This window comes from Littorina saxatilis, linkage group LG11, assembly GCF_037325665.1.
Source record: "Littorina saxatilis isolate snail1 linkage group LG11, US_GU_Lsax_2.0, whole genome shotgun sequence".
Lineage (NCBI taxonomy): Eukaryota > Metazoa > Mollusca > Gastropoda > Littorinimorpha > Littorinidae > Littorina > Littorina saxatilis.
Genome location: NC_090255.1, coordinates 44698092 through 44711258, shown reverse-complemented (window position 1 = coordinate 44711258; position 13167 = coordinate 44698092). Strand labels below are relative to the sequence as shown.

The 13167-nt window shown below is 44.8% G+C and overlaps 2 protein-coding genes across 2 annotated transcripts in view; one reads left to right on the top strand and one right to left on the bottom strand.

Annotated features, from left to right (window-relative positions):
* LOC138980568 (squalene synthase-like) overlaps window positions 1–6093 on the bottom strand; it is a 30741-nt gene extending 24648 nt beyond the window's left edge. The window contains exons 1-6 of the mRNA XM_070353456.1: window positions 5736–6093; window positions 4757–4854; window positions 4295–4478; window positions 3816–3944; window positions 3215–3406; window positions 2803–2979 (exon numbers count right to left, since the gene is read on the bottom strand). Coding sequence (XP_070209557.1) covers window positions 2803–2979; window positions 3215–3406; window positions 3816–3944; window positions 4295–4478; window positions 4757–4854; window positions 5736–5834 — 879 coding nt within the window. The 5' untranslated portion in view covers window positions 5835–6093. The remainder of the gene's footprint in view (window positions 1–2802; window positions 2980–3214; window positions 3407–3815; window positions 3945–4294; window positions 4479–4756; window positions 4855–5735) is intronic.
* Window positions 6094–6190: 97 nt separating this feature from the next.
* LOC138980566 (peflin-like) lies at window positions 6191–12843 on the top strand. The gene is made up of 5 exons (XM_070353455.1): window positions 6191–6291; window positions 7324–7471; window positions 7867–8031; window positions 9655–9798; window positions 12084–12843. Exons 1-5 carry the CDS (start codon window positions 6262–6264, stop codon window positions 12308–12310), a joined length of 714 nt encoding a protein of 237 aa, XP_070209556.1. The 5' UTR covers window positions 6191–6261; the 3' UTR covers window positions 12311–12843.
* The last annotated feature ends 324 nt before the right edge of the window (window positions 12844–13167 follow it).

Genomic DNA, 13167 nt, shown 5'->3' with positions numbered 1-13167 from the left:
GCACACGCTCAAGGCAGGGAGACAACTCTGTCAGTGCAATCACCTTGAGGAAAGGTACAGCTACTACAATAGCACACGCTCAAGGCAGGGAGACAACTCTGTCAGTGCAATCACCTTGAGGAAAGGTACAGCTACTACAATAGCACACGCTCAAGGCAGGGAGACAACTCTGTCAGTGCAATCACCTTGAGGAAAGGTACAGCTACTACACTAGCACACGCTCAAGGCAGGGAGACAACTCTGTCAGAGCAATCACCTTGAGGAAAGGTACAGCTACTACAATAGCACACGCTCAAGGCAGGGAGACAACTCTGTCAGTGCAATCACCTTGAGGAAAGGTACAGCTACTACACTAGCACACGCTCAAGGCAGGGAGACAACTCTGTCAGAGCAATCACCTTGAGGAAAGGTACAGCTACTACAATAGCACACGCTCAAGGCAGGGAGACAACTCTGTCAGTGCAATCACCTTGAGGAAAGGTACAGCTACTACAATAGCACACGCTCAAGGCAGGGAGACAACTCTGTCAGTGCAATCACCTTGAGGAAAGGTACAGCTACTACAATAGCACACGCTCAAGGCAGGGAGACAACTCTGTCAGTGCAATCACCTTGAGGAAAGGTACAGCTACTACAATAGCACACGCTCAAGGCAGGGAGACAACTCTGTCAGTGCAATCACCTTGAGGAAAGTTACAGCTACTACAATAGCACACGCTCAAGGCAGGGAGACAACTCTGTCAGTGCAATCACCTTGAGGAAAGTTACAGCTACTACAATAGCACACGCTCAAGGCAGGGAGACAACTCTGTCAGTGCAATCACCTTGAGGAAAGGTACAGCTACTACAATAGCACACGCTCAAGGCAGGGAGACAACTCTGTCAGTGCAATCACCTTGAGGAAAGGTACAGCTACTACACTAGCACACGCTCAAGGCAGGGAGACAACTCTGTCAGTGCAATCACCTTGAGGAAAGGTACAGCTACTACAATAGCACACGCTCAAGGCAGGGAGACAACTCTGTCAGTGCAATCACCTTGAGGAAAGGTACAGCTACTACAATAGCACACGCTCAAGGCAGGGAGACAACTCTGTCAGTGCAATCACCTTGAGGAAAGGTACAGCTACTACAATAGCACACGCTCAAGGCAGGGAGACAACTCTGTCAGTGCAATCACCTTGAGGAAAGGTACAGCTACTACAATAGCACACGCTCAAGGCAGGGAGACAACTCTGTCAGTGCAATCACCTTGAGGAAAGGTACAGCTACTACAATAGCACACGCTCAAGGCAGGGAGACAACTCTGTCAGTGCAATCACCTTGAGGAAAGGTACAGCTACTACAATAGCACACGCTCAAGGCAGGGAGACAACTCTGTCAGTGCAATCACCTTGAGGAAAGGTACAGCTACTACAATAGCACACGCTCAAGGCAGGGAGACAACTCTGTCAGTGCAATCACCTTGAGGAAAGGTACAGCTACTACAATAGCACACGCTCAAGGCAGGGAGACAACTCTGTCAGTGCAATCACCTTGAGGAAAGGTACAGCTACTACAATAGCACACGCTCAAGGCAGGGAGACAACTCTGTCAGTGCAATCACCTTGACGAAAGGTACAGCTACTACAATAGCACACGCTCAAGGCAGGGAGACAACTCTGTCAGTGCAATCACCTTGAGGAAAGGTACAGCTACTACAATAGCACACGCTCAAGGCAGGGAGACAACTCTGTCAGTGCAATCACCTTGAGGAAAGGTACAGCTACTACAATAGCACACGCTCAAGGCAGGGAGACAACTCTGTCAGTGCAATCACCTTGAGGAAAGGTACAGCTACTACAATAGCACACGCTCAAGGCAGGGAGACAACTCTGTCAGTGCAATCACCTTGACGAAAGGTACAGCTACTACAATAGCACACGCTCAAGGCAGGGAGACAACTCTGTCAGTGCAATCACCTTGAGGAAAGGTACAGCTACTACAATAGCACACGCTCAAGGCAGGGAGACAACTCTGTCAGTGCAATCACCTTGAGGAAAGGTACAGCTACTACAATAGCACACGCTCAAGGCAGGGAGACAACTCTGTCAGTGCAATCACCTTGAGGAAAGGTACAGCTACTACAATAGCACACGCTCAAGGCAGGGAGACAACTCTGTCAGTGCAATCACCTTGAGGAAAGTTACAGCTACTACAATAGCACACGCTCAAGGCAGGGAGACAACTCTGTCAGTGCAATCACCTTGAGGAAAGGTACAGCTACTACAATAGCACACGCTCAAGGCAGGGAGACAACTCTGTCAGTGCAATCACCTTGAGGAAAGGTACAGCTACTACAATAGCACACGCTCAAGGCAGGGAGACAACTCTGTCAGTGCAATCACCTTGAGGAAAGGTACAGCTACTACACTAGCACACGCTCAAGGCAGGGAGACAACTCTGTCAGTGCAATCACCTTGAGGAAAGGTACAGCTACTACAATAGCACACGCTCAAGGCAGGGAGACAACTCTGTCAGTGCAATCACCTTGAGGAAAGGTACAGCTACTACAATAGCACACGCTCAAGGCAGGGAGACAACTCTGTCAGTGCAATCACCTTGAGGAAAGTTACAGCTACTACAATAGCACACGCTCAAGGCAGGGAGACAACTCTGTCAGTGCAATCACCTTGAGGAAAGGTACAGCTACTACAATAGCACACGCTCAAGGCAGGGAGACAACTCTGTCAGTGCAGAGCAACTGCTGTGAAAGGGGGACCACTGCGTCACATAGAAGTAAGTCCAGCCTGTGTTGCCCTACCTGAGGAATGGCGCAGAAGTTGAAGACTGACTGGTTATGCAGGCGAGTCATGTAGGCGATGCAGTCTGGCACCAGCTCCAGGGCGTTGGTGATCAGCTCGTTCAGACAGTGCAGTGCTTGCTGTCTGTTGTCAGGCTCAGCCAGATCACCCAGCTTTCGCCCGTACTTGCCCCACACCTTAAATAATAGATTCAAATTCATGTGTTCAAAACTGCCAGCAGAAATAGTAGACAACACATTTCTTTTTAACAGTGATCAAGTAAAGTGATTCTGTGCCGCTCAGGAGGGGAGGGGGCAAAGGAGGAAGATATGCTTAGACAGAAGAGGTCTAAGTCGAGTGGGTGCATTCCCTGTTTATTGTATTGTGTCATGTTGTGTTGTATAATATTGTATCGTATTGCTCCACCCTCACCTCCTTGGGCCAGAACTCTCTGCCTTGCAGTACGTCCTCCAGGTAGTCGCGGATGATGTTTGTTTTTTGCAGGAAGAGCCCCATGTTGTTGGCCAGGCGCTCGTCTCGCCCAACCTCCGGGGACTCCAGCTTGGACGCTGAGAAAAGACGCGACAGTCCGATGCCCACCAGACCAGCCACGTAGTGACAGTACTGAAACAACACGCATCATGTCTCAGACCTGATTTTTGCCGATTGTTCAAGGTCTTAAAAGGGGCCGGGGAGGGGTCCATTGTATCTAAGTACAGCCAATCAGAATGAATATTTTCTTTGGTATGTGCTAGGAAAAAATATACAGGTTTGAAAACTATCCCATGCCATTTCCAGAACGGCCGGTCTCTTGAACATCTACTTTTTCTACATCACTCTTATTATTCAAAATGATATGATCAGTTACACAGTGACTAAAATCAAATAGAAAAGGCCCTGCAGAAGTAATAACAACCTTTTTATTGAATCAAAACACACACACAAAACGTTCCCCTTCAATGCTGTTATCAAAGAGCTGTGTTATAAATGAACACACACACACACACACAAAGTGAAAAGCCCAGACACTGACCTCATTCCACTCATGCAGAGAGCCGACGCCCCGGTCCAGGAAGACGGTCATCCCGTTGCCCATCTTGCAGCAAATGTCTGAGATCACTTCCTGGTACACTGGCGCCAGGGCCTGGAACTCGGCTGTTATCTGACACAAAGTAAAACAAACATGATAGAACTCTGCCGTCATCTGACAGAAAAGAACACACAAAAATTGTAATCAAAAAGTGCTGATTCAATCTACTGTTATTTCTGAACAACATTCAAATCCACAAACACACATACAGATGCCACCCTTACTGTGGAAAAGTCCTCCAGCACGATCTTGTCTTTCTCCTTGCTGTCATGGAAACTCCACTCACACACACACAGACACACACACAATGATGCCAAGCTTACTGTGGGAAAGTCCTCCAGCACGATCTTGTCTTTCTCTTTGCTGTCGTGGAAACTCCACTCACACACACACAGACACACACACAATGATGCCAAGCTTACTGTGGGAAAGTCCTCCAGCACGATCTTGTCTTTCTCTTTGCTGTCATGGAAACTCCAGTGTGTGTCCTGCAGGTTGAGGTGGAAGTGTCGCAGCATGGGGATCTTGACGTCGTTAGGGATCGTCATGTCGTCCTCCACCGTGTCCAGCGCCCGCAGCACCAGGTAGAAAATACAGATGGCATTCCTGTAGACAATGTTACTGTCAGTTTTAACATTTCTGTGGATCAGTCAATGCAAATGTTGACAAGGACAGACGTTAAAGTTTCAGTCACTTGATAAACGCAAAATACACACACACGCTGAAAGGAAATTATTATTTTAAAGGCACAGTAAGCCTCCCGTAAACCATCACAGATACGGTCAGGCTTTTACCAAACGGATCAACCCTTCTTTACTGCCCCCCCCCCCCCCCCCCACACACACACATAACAATGTCTATAAGTTTATATAAAACGGTCATACCTGAGTTCACCGTCCAGAGCCTGGATGACAGCAGCAAAACTGCGACTGGTGAGCTTGAGGTATTTGTAGCACTGCTTTAAGGTGGGGCTGAGCTCTCCCTGCACACAGTGTCAATGTGTTCACTGTTATACACAGTGTCAATGTGTTCACTGTTACACAGTGTCAATGTGTTCACTGTTACACAGTGTCAATGTGTTCACTGTTACACAGTGTCATTGTGTTCACTGTTACACAGTGTTAATGTGTTCACGGTTACACAGTGTCAATGTGTTCACTGTTGCCGATTGATTGTACCTTACCCTAACTCCAATCAGAAAATAATTCTTACTTTACTGTTTAGACAATTATACACCTCAAGCTTTATTTTTTTCTGTTTGACTATGAATGCATATTTTCTTCCTCGTTATTTCCCATTTCTTTTCCGCGCGCGTGCGTGCGAGTGTGTGTGAGTGTGCGAGAGTGTGTGAGTGTGTGTGTGTGTGTGTGTGTGTGTGTGTGTGTGTGTGTGTGGGTGTGCGAGTGTGATTTTGCTTTTGTGTGTGGGTGTGCGTGTGTGATTTTGCTTTTGTGTGTGTGTGTGTGTGTGTGTGCGAGTGTGTGTGTGTGTGCGAGTGTGTGTGTGTGTGTGTGTGTGTGTGTGTGTGTGTGCGAGTGCGAGTGTGTGTGTGTGTGTGTGTGCGAGTGTGTGTGTGCGAGTGTGTGTGTGGTATAGGAGTGAGAGTAAGGAATGTCAAAACGATTTGCAGTGCAGTTTGCAGCAAAGCATATAATCATATTGCTTCTTGCAGTTGGAAGTTGCTTCTTAGTGATGGTTCACTGCATTGGACAAACACTATCTTTACTTCAAAGCAAACATTAAGAGTGAATATGGGAAACATAAGCCATATCAAGCGCCTGTTGGCTGTTGTACCACCAGAGACTCGGGTACGAACCTTTCACTCACAGTCACACATACAGGGAGAATGTACGTCTTAGTTACCTGATTGTTTCTCGGCATCACTGCTTCGCATCCACCTAATTTGAATCGAAGTAGGGCGTAGATTTCATCTGGGTGCCTAAACGACTTCAAGATATCCATTATTCTTCAAACGACACGAGCGTGTCCCTGTTTGATCAGAAAAAAATCGTCTGCTCGAGCCGGTTGCAATTTATGCAGACAAACAAGTCGAGAAGAAAAGAAACTGCATGCACCGCGACTGATGAACGATCAAATGAACAAGGGTCGCATGCGAAGAAATCTGTATTTCACCTCCCTTCGAGAAATACTGTCATTCGGAAAGTAAAACCACAAAAGAATGTCAAAGAAGTTTACATCGATCGCCTGAGCCGATCATCTGCACAGCTGATCCAGCATAAACAGTCTAAACTCACTAACCATTGGGTAATCCCAAACACGAGATTCAATATTCTAGCCAATCGAATTATTCGGCTTAAGCAGCCAACTTCAACTAGGGGACATCACTCAGTTTAAAAATTGTCCGAGAAAGACTACTCTTGCTTTCAAAATGGCTTATCCAGGATACGGAGCACCACAGGTACCTTGTTTGATACGTGTATAAACATACATTGTGGGAATGTCCTTGAACTGTTCAGATATTTTTCGAAAGTCAGTGCTTTGTACGCTCTCGTACGAAGGTCTGAGGAGAATGTGTGTTTTGTTTAGGTGTCTGAAGTGCAGAAGTTGAAGCACCACTTGCAGAACTAGAGTAGAACTACTAGAAGTCGAGTTCAGGGTGGGCTGCTGTGGGAACTTCCTTTTCTGGTAAACGCGCGAGCTGTCAGGTTGTGTTCCGGGCGTGAAGGAAATAAAGTAACTGACGATATGTGTGGAATACTTCCACTGGGGGACTAATTGAAGCAAACTGTTATGATGAGCACTTTTGAAATGTAGACATTGTTTGGTGGTTTATTATCCAGGAAGACAAGTTGTGTTGAGCAATCCTTCAGCTACATTTGGCAAGAGTTAAGAGGCGTGTACCTGACGGTGCCTATTCAGTGAGGATAGCTGCCCTGTTTAGGGATGACCTCAGTATTCATTTAGTTACAACATACACTGATACAAGTCAATTGTGCAATGTCATTTTAATTCATAATCGGTCAGTCATCAATAATGCATTCCACAAAGAATAAGGTAAACCCGAAAGTGGGACATATTCGCCTGATACCATGATGATGTAGAAGATATTAAGACTCCCTCCTTTTCAAGACCTGTTTTTCTCAGGATTTTTTTTAGGTCTTAATAGAGCCATTAGAGGGTTCCAAACACGTTCAAAAACTTACTAGACAAGCATTGGAGACAATTTATGTTCTCTACAACTTTAACTCAATTGAGATCGTCCTAGGACGTATGCAGCGTACAAATATAAACAACGATATTTCAAATCACTAGTAGAAAAACATAGCAGGCAAAATGGTGAAAAGCCTATTAGGCCGCTTATGTTATGTTATGTTATGTTATTGTTAAATGTACTGTTTGCAAGCATTTCTTTCTGTGTATGGCACATCTCTTGGAATGACTGTGAATGCTCACCATCATGTTGAAAAAGTCTGTTTCTGGTTTGTTCCAGCCTGGCTACGGCGGCCCACCAGGCTACGTTCAACCCGGCGCACCAGGCGGCTACCCCGGGGCACCGCCTCCAGGGGGGTACGGAGGAGCACCTGCCCCTGGGGGGTACCCTGGAGGCCCCCCCGCCGGTTACGCTGGAGCTCCATCTGGTAAGTGTGCTGGACCCACTGTGCTTCCCTTGTAGTTGTAATTAAGTTCACCATGTCTTTTACATGTGAGATAAGCTTTCTACGCTTACATTGTATGCAACTCATCAACAGCCGGGGTGCTTTATGTGCACACTGGACATTTTTTTAATGAACACACGTAGATTTGATAGATGTTGGAATAATGTCTTTTAACATATAAGCTACCCCTGTTAGTGTTACCTGTGTCACCTCAGGTCAGTGGGGAGGGGCACCGGGGGGAGGGGCACCGGGGGGAGGGGCACCGGGGGGGATGGAACCCCAGGTGGTGCAGTGGTTCCAGTCAGGATGTATTATTTTACACACAATTGATGTTGTCTTTATGTCTCTTACCTAGTATGTTACCTGTGTCACCTCAGGTCAGTGGGGAGGGGCACCGGGCGGGATGGATCCCCAGGTGATGCAGTGGTTCCAGTCGGTGGACACTGACCGGTCAGGACGCATCACGGCCAGAGAGTTGCAGCAGGCACTGGTCAACGCTAACTGGCAGCAGTTCAACCAGGAGACCTGTCGCCTCATGATTGGTAAGCTTTTTTTGCATGATTGGTAAGCTTTTTTTGCATGATTGGTAAGCTTTTTTTTTTAACCTATTTCTGGTGGCTGTTGGGGGGGGGGGGGGGATGGGTATTTTACATACATGTCACAGTTCAACCAGGAGACCTGTCACCTCATGATCAGTAAGCTTCTTTTACCTATTGCTGGTGGTTTAAGGGGAGGGGGGGGGGGGGGGAATAAATATCGCCTCATTAGTGATAATTGTTCTTTTTTTGGTGGTTTGGGTGGCGGGGAGGAGGTGTTTTTTTATATATATACATATCGCCTCATGAGGAGGAGGTGTTTTTTTATATATATATATATACATATCGCCTCATGATCGGTTATTCTTCTGCTACCTTTTTAGGGTGTGTGTAGAAAGGGGGGGGGGGGGGGTGGGGGGTTGAGGTTGTAGGTACTTTACATGTCTCCTCACTGTTTTATTCAATGATGGTGATGGTGATTGTCTATTTTCTCTTTTCCCCGGGTACATTTCACTGTTATGTTATGTTATATGAAGTCATATCGCGCGCGTATCTCCAGACTCGGACTCAAGGCGCAGGGATCTATTTATGCCGTGTGAGATGGAATATTTTTCACAATGCATCACGCATTCACATCGACCAGCAGATTGCAGCCATTTCGGAGCATATCCTACTTTTCACGGCCTATTATTCCAAGTCACACGGGTATCACTGTCACATGATCGGGACGATGGACATGTTGTGTGATGGTTATTAATTGTTTTCACCAGGTATGTTTGACCGGGACAGAGCGGGACGATGGACATGTTGTGTGATGGTTATTAATTGTTTTTACCAGGTATGTTTGACCGGGACAGAGCGGGACGATGGACATGTTGTGTGATGGTTATTAATTGTTTTGATCGGGACGATGGACATGTTGTGTGATGGTTATTAATTGTTTTTACCAGGTATGATTGACCGGGACAGAGCGGGACGATGGACATGTTGTGTGATGGTTATTAATTGTTTTTACCAGGTATGATTGACCGGGACAGAGCGGGACGATGGACATGTTGTGTGATGGTTATTAATTGTTTTGATCGGGACGATGGACATGTTGTGTGATGGTTATTAATTGTTTTCACCAGGTATGTTTGACTGGGACATGAGCGGGACGATGGACATGTTGTGTGATGGTTATTAATTGTTTTCACCAGGTATGATTGACCGGGACATGAGCGGGACGATGGACACGTTGTGTGATGGTTATTAATTGTTTTTACCAGGTATGTTTGACCGGGACAGAGCGGGACGATGGACATGTTGTGTGATGGTTATTAATTGTTTTTACCAGGTATGATTGACCGGGACAGAGCGGGACGATGGACATGTTGTGTGATGGTTATTAATTGTTTTCACCAGGTATGTTTGACTGGGACATGAGCGGGACGATGGACATGTTGTGTGATGGTTATTAATTGTTTTGATCGGGACGATGGACATGTTGTGTGATGGTTATTAATTGTTTTGATCGGGACGATGGACATGTTGTGTGATGGTTATTAATTGTTTTCACCAGGTATGATTGACCGGGACAGAGCGGGACGATGGACATGTTGTGTGATGGTTATTAATTGTTTTCACCAGGTATGTTTGACCGGGACATGAGCGGGACGATCGACATCAACGAGTTCTCGTCGCTGTGGCATTACATCCAGCAGTGGCGCAGCACCTTTGAGCGATTCGACGCCAACCGATCCGGCTCCATCGAGTGCAACGAGCTTCAGCAAGGTCATTTTACACTTTAAACAATAATCTAACACTATCATTGACTATCCTACACAGACCTGGGAACCCATACGATTTCGCCGTATTTTGTACGCATGATTGTCAAGAATACGCTCAGTACGGTCAGTGGGAAAAAAATACGACGAGAAAAATTCCTAGACTAGTTTTCTTCACAAGCCCATCCTGAAGCCGATCCAGTATTTTGGCACATGATTACTTCACTATGTTAGCCGCTGTTGAAAAAAATATAATCGGATCGTGTCAATCAATCAAAACAACCAGGCAAACGAAAGTACGGTATTTGGTGAAATCGGCTCCGAGAATAAACAAGTGAAACAAAGAAGAAAAGTGTAAAAGTTTGAAGAAAAAATCACACACACACACAATTTGTAACCAACACACACATGTAGTCCCGCCCGGGAATAAGCTTTTTTGTGATGATTTACGACTTTTGCGCACATTTCGAGCAGACGAAAACACAACATGGCGGCTCTCGCTCCTCCAACTATCGCGAGACACAAAAACGAAATCTCGCGCGCGCGAGATCCTGATACATCCGGTGTTTCTTTGTACGCTTGTCACAACGACTTGTTGACAAATGAAGATTCGCGAATGAAAGAGAAAAGCGCCGAGTCTTGAGTAGAGAGCTAATAAAGTACCGTTAATCGCTAATCGAGCAAAATGAAAATCCGCGGCGACTTCCATTAGGTGAATGCTATTCAAGTTTAGGTAAAGTTTTAGCCGCATCTTTTTATAAGCAGCAATGCGATTTTTTTTTTAAAGTCGCGGCTTGTAGTCCGTCTAATACGGTACAGTTTTTGTCAGTAATAATTGAAAAAAGCATTTGTTTTAAATGTATAGGTAAACTTAATTAACGGTGTGACGGACGCGCATGAGGCATGTTTTAATCATGGATGTGCAAACGCTGTGTGGAGTACGCTCATTTTTTTGAAAATACACCAAGTTTGTTTGAGAATACTCAAAGTGCAAAACAGGGGTTTCCAGGTCTGCCTACACCAATGTTGATAAAGTGGAATCACCTTTTTAAGACCCCCGATTCAAGACTTGCTCCCTTTTTACATTTAGTCAAGTTTTGACTAAATATTTTAACATAGAGGGGGAATCGAGACGAGGGGCGTGGTGTATGTGTGTGTCTGTCTGTCTGTCTGTCTGCCTGTACGTGTGTGTGGGTAGTGCGATTCAGACTAAACTACTGGACCGATCTTTATGAAATTTGACATGAGAGTTCCTGGGAATAATATCCCCGGACTTTTTTTCCTTTTTTCAATAAATACCTTTGATGACGTTATATCCGGCTTTTTGTAAAAGTTGAGGTGACACTGTCACACCCTCATTTTTCAATCAAATTGATTGAAATTTTGGCAAAGCAATCTTCGACGAAAGCCGGACTTTGGTATTGCATTTCAGCTTGGTGGCTTTAAAACTAATGAATGAGTTTGGTCATTAAAAATCGGAAACTTGTAATTAAAATTATTTTTTTATTAAACGATCGAAACATAATTTCATCTTATTCTTCATCATTTTCTGATTCCAATGTAACCGAGTGCCGTAACACTACGATCACCTCGGGAGGCGAAGTGCAATCTAACAGGATTGAAAATGTTAGGGCTGTTATGCAAACCCGAAGGTTTCCATGAACATACGGACAATCGGAAACCACCAGACCTCATCACAAACAGAATTCCACAATCCAGAGGTGTTGACTTAAAGGCCAACAACTCGAGTCTGCACATGTCAGACTCGGGTGCAGAGTCTGACATATTTCAAATGTCAAATATCAGGGCCAGCAGAAACACACACACACCAAGACCCCCTCTCATTCCACCAATACCGACGCAAGTGTTTTAAGTTTACTTGTGAAACAGTTATCAGAAACACACTCCTAAAGTTTAAACATCATCAGGTAAGAAAGGTAGGTTTATGGTACATTTGATCATAGATAAAACAAAACATTTATTTACAAAACAAGGTGGAACATTTAATTACAAAACAAGATGGAACATTTGTTTACGAACCTAAATGAAACATTTATTTACAAAACAAGATGGAACATTAAATTTTGTTTACAAAACAAGATGGTACATTTGTTTACAAACAAAAATGAAACATTTATTTACAAAACAAGATGGAACATTTGTTTACAAAACAAAATGAAACGCTGAAAACATAACATTTGTTTGCTTTTGTCTATTACAATATGCCATGAACTCTACGTTCTATTTTGTTATTCTTTTGTTTGACGTTAATTTCTGTGGGGGTGGTTGCAGCGTACCAGATAATGGGTTACAACGTGTCGCCGCGGTTTATCCAGACGGTCATCTACAAGTTTGACCACTTCGGACGCCGGACTCTGACCCTGGACAACTTCATCCAGTCGTGCGTCATGATCAAGTCTTTGACCGACGCCTTCAAGCAGCGCGACACCAACATGACAGGAACCATCACTCTCAGCTACGAAGATTTCCTCACCATGGCCGTGCTGAACAAACCCTAGTGCTGGAGATGTCGCTTACGTCACCTTCATAATTATATTTAGATGCTCAAGTATGTAGCACAGTGGGTTCAATACTGTTTCTGCCACATTTTTCTCTCTTTGTAATATCGCATCTGTCACAAGGGTGTGATTATTTTTTATTTGCCTTCTCTGTGAGTAAAGTCATTGCAGTTTGTCATTTTTCACTTGGTATGTTATCTTTTGTAGTTTTGTTATGGAGAAAGGTAATACATGTAGTGTGCAAATGTGATGAATGATAACAACTCCACTTGTATGTAGTCAATGTTTATTTTGTAATTGTGCGCACAACTCAGTATGCTCTGCACAGGTGTCTGGTAAGCTGTCGGTTGAATGGGGGGGGGGGGGGGGGGGGGGGAGGGGGGAGATGGGGATTCATTGCCAAATCATTGATTAATATGACAAAATCATGTACTTGAGTAAATTCTGCACTTATAGATTTCTTTGGTGCTCTGATGTTTTACACGTTGTTGAATTTGTTTTGTTTTCCTTCTGTGTTCACCACAACACTTTTCCTTCTGTGTTCACCACAACACTTTTCCTTCTGTGTTGACCACAACACTTTTCCTTCTGTGTTCACCACAACACTTTTCCTTCTGTGTTCACCACAACACTTCTCAAAGACACAATTGTTAGACTTTTTGTTTTCCTTCTGTGTTCACCACAACACTTTTCCTTCTGTGTTCACCACAACACTTTTCCTTCTGTGTTGACCACAACACTTTTCCTTCTGTGTTGACCACAACACTTTTCCTTCTGTGTTGACCACAACACTTTTCCTTCTGTGTTCACCACAACACTTTTCCTTCTGTGTTGACCACAACACTTCTCCTTCTGTG

Coding starts and splice junctions, on each gene's coding strand:
- LOC138980566 (XM_070353455.1), top strand. CDS start 6,262: ATGGCTTATCCAGGATACGGAGCACCACAG. Junction 7,472..7,866: donor TTACGCTGGAGCTCCATCTG/GTAAGTGTGCTG, acceptor GTGTCACCTCAG/GTCAGTGGGGAGGGGCACCG. Junction 9,799..12,083: donor GTGCAACGAGCTTCAGCAAG/GTCATTTTACAC, acceptor GGGTGGTTGCAG/CGTACCAGATAATGGGTTAC.